Source organism: Mesoplodon bidens (assembly GCF_964165515.1).
Source record: "Mesoplodon bidens genome assembly, chromosome: 1".
NCBI classification, from domain to species: domain Eukaryota; kingdom Metazoa; phylum Chordata; class Mammalia; order Artiodactyla; family Ziphiidae; genus Mesoplodon; species Mesoplodon bidens.
Genome location: NC_138176.1, coordinates 181,482,005 through 181,483,515, shown reverse-complemented (window position 1 = coordinate 181,483,515; position 1,511 = coordinate 181,482,005). Strand labels below are relative to the sequence as shown.

At 44.3% G+C, this 1,511-nt stretch overlaps 1 protein-coding gene across 1 annotated transcript; it reads right to left on the bottom strand.

Annotated features, from left to right (window-relative positions):
• Positions 1 to 1,311, bottom strand: PPBP (pro-platelet basic protein; the record flags this gene model as incomplete). Its single annotated transcript, XM_081239084.1, has 3 exons — positions 1 to 630; positions 757 to 892; positions 1,191 to 1,311. The coding sequence occupies 3 exons, from the start codon at positions 1,309 to 1,311 to the stop codon at positions 528 to 530; spliced, it is 360 nt and encodes a 119-aa protein (XP_081095210.1). The 3' UTR covers positions 1 to 527.
• Positions 1,312 to 1,511: the final 200 nt, after the last annotated feature.

Genomic DNA, 1,511 nt, shown 5'->3' with positions numbered 1-1,511 from the left:
TGTGTGGTGCCTAATATCACTGACCATTATGGAATCATCATGGGCAAATCTAGTCTAACAGTACAGAGGAGCAAGATAAGTGAACACGGTTGTATTTGGAAAGAAATTTTTAAAGAGGAAATGCAAAACACAGTACCACATTTAGCCAAGAGTTAGGGAGTAAACCACGTATTTTGAAACTAGCCTTGCTTACTTTCTTTTTTTATTAATTTTTAAATTTTTATGCAATTTTTAAAGTTACTTTCCATTTACAGTTATTATGAAATATTGGCTCTATTCCCCCTGTTGTACAATGCATCCTTGAGCTTATCTTACACCTTAGCCATGCTTACTTTCATCTTCTCTCTGTCATCTATTAATCAGCCATCTCAGAACAAAATGTGACTTTTTGAGACAGAACAGAACACACATCCAAAGCTTCATACGGTATTACTCGGTATCCTGGATAAATAAGAACTCTAGAAAGCCAAGACCTCAAACTTTTATCCTTCTTGGGAGATAAAATGGTTTGACAGAAAGCGAAAAGATTAAGCAGCTGACCCACCATCTTCCAATATTTTCTGGACTATTTTCTTGATTCTGGGAGCTTCTGGGTCCAGGCAGATTTTCTTCTCATTCTTCAACGTTGCTCTGCAAGAGAGAATAGAATTATCTGAGAGCATCCTGGCACACTATCAGAAGGGATCCAACAGTGTCGGTAGGGTTGGAGGTGAAGGGCTTCCCTAGTGAGGCAATACTGCAGAAGCAGAGACTTACATTACTTCGATGTTGGTGCAGTGGGGTCCTGCCCTGATCACTTCCAAACTTTGGATGTTACTGGGATGAATGCCAGAGGTGGTCTTCAAACATGAGCAGCGAAGTTCAATGTACCGCCTTCTATCCATACTTTTAGCTAGGGTAGAAGGTGTGATTCTATGAGTGGTCATGATTATCTCAAGGATCTTCCCTATTGATGGGTACCTCTCTCACAAGGCCATTGCGAGTCTGATCGGTAAACCTTTAGGAAAGTACCCTAACAGAATTCCTGGCACATGAGTGCAGCGCCTCCATTTAGAGTTATTCATATAGTGCCCTTCTCCAGTCCCAGGAGCATCGGGACAGTCCATCCCCCAGACACAGCTGCAGCAGAAGCAGCCTCAGGTGCAGGGAAACAGAGACTCCACCTTCAGCTTTCCCTAAGTTTCTCTTACGTTCTCCAGTGGTGGAGGGAACCAGCGTGGTCAGGAGCAGTGACATCAGCAGCAACTCCTGCAGGACAGGAAGTGGGATGGCCCTGGTACAGGAGGAGGTGGTGCTGCCTCTGAGGCTCATGGCAGAAAAGACTGAGTTAGAGGTGTTAGCCTGGGAGTCTGCAGCTAAGTCGCTTTCACGGTCTCCTGCTGTCTTTTATACACACTCCCTCAAGGCCAGTAAGGAGAAAAAGGATAGGGATGGGGGAAGTGAGGATGTGTGGTAATATATGTGTAAGAGTGGTCAAGTTGTGCCCAACCCAGATAAATTCCAGGCAAGTC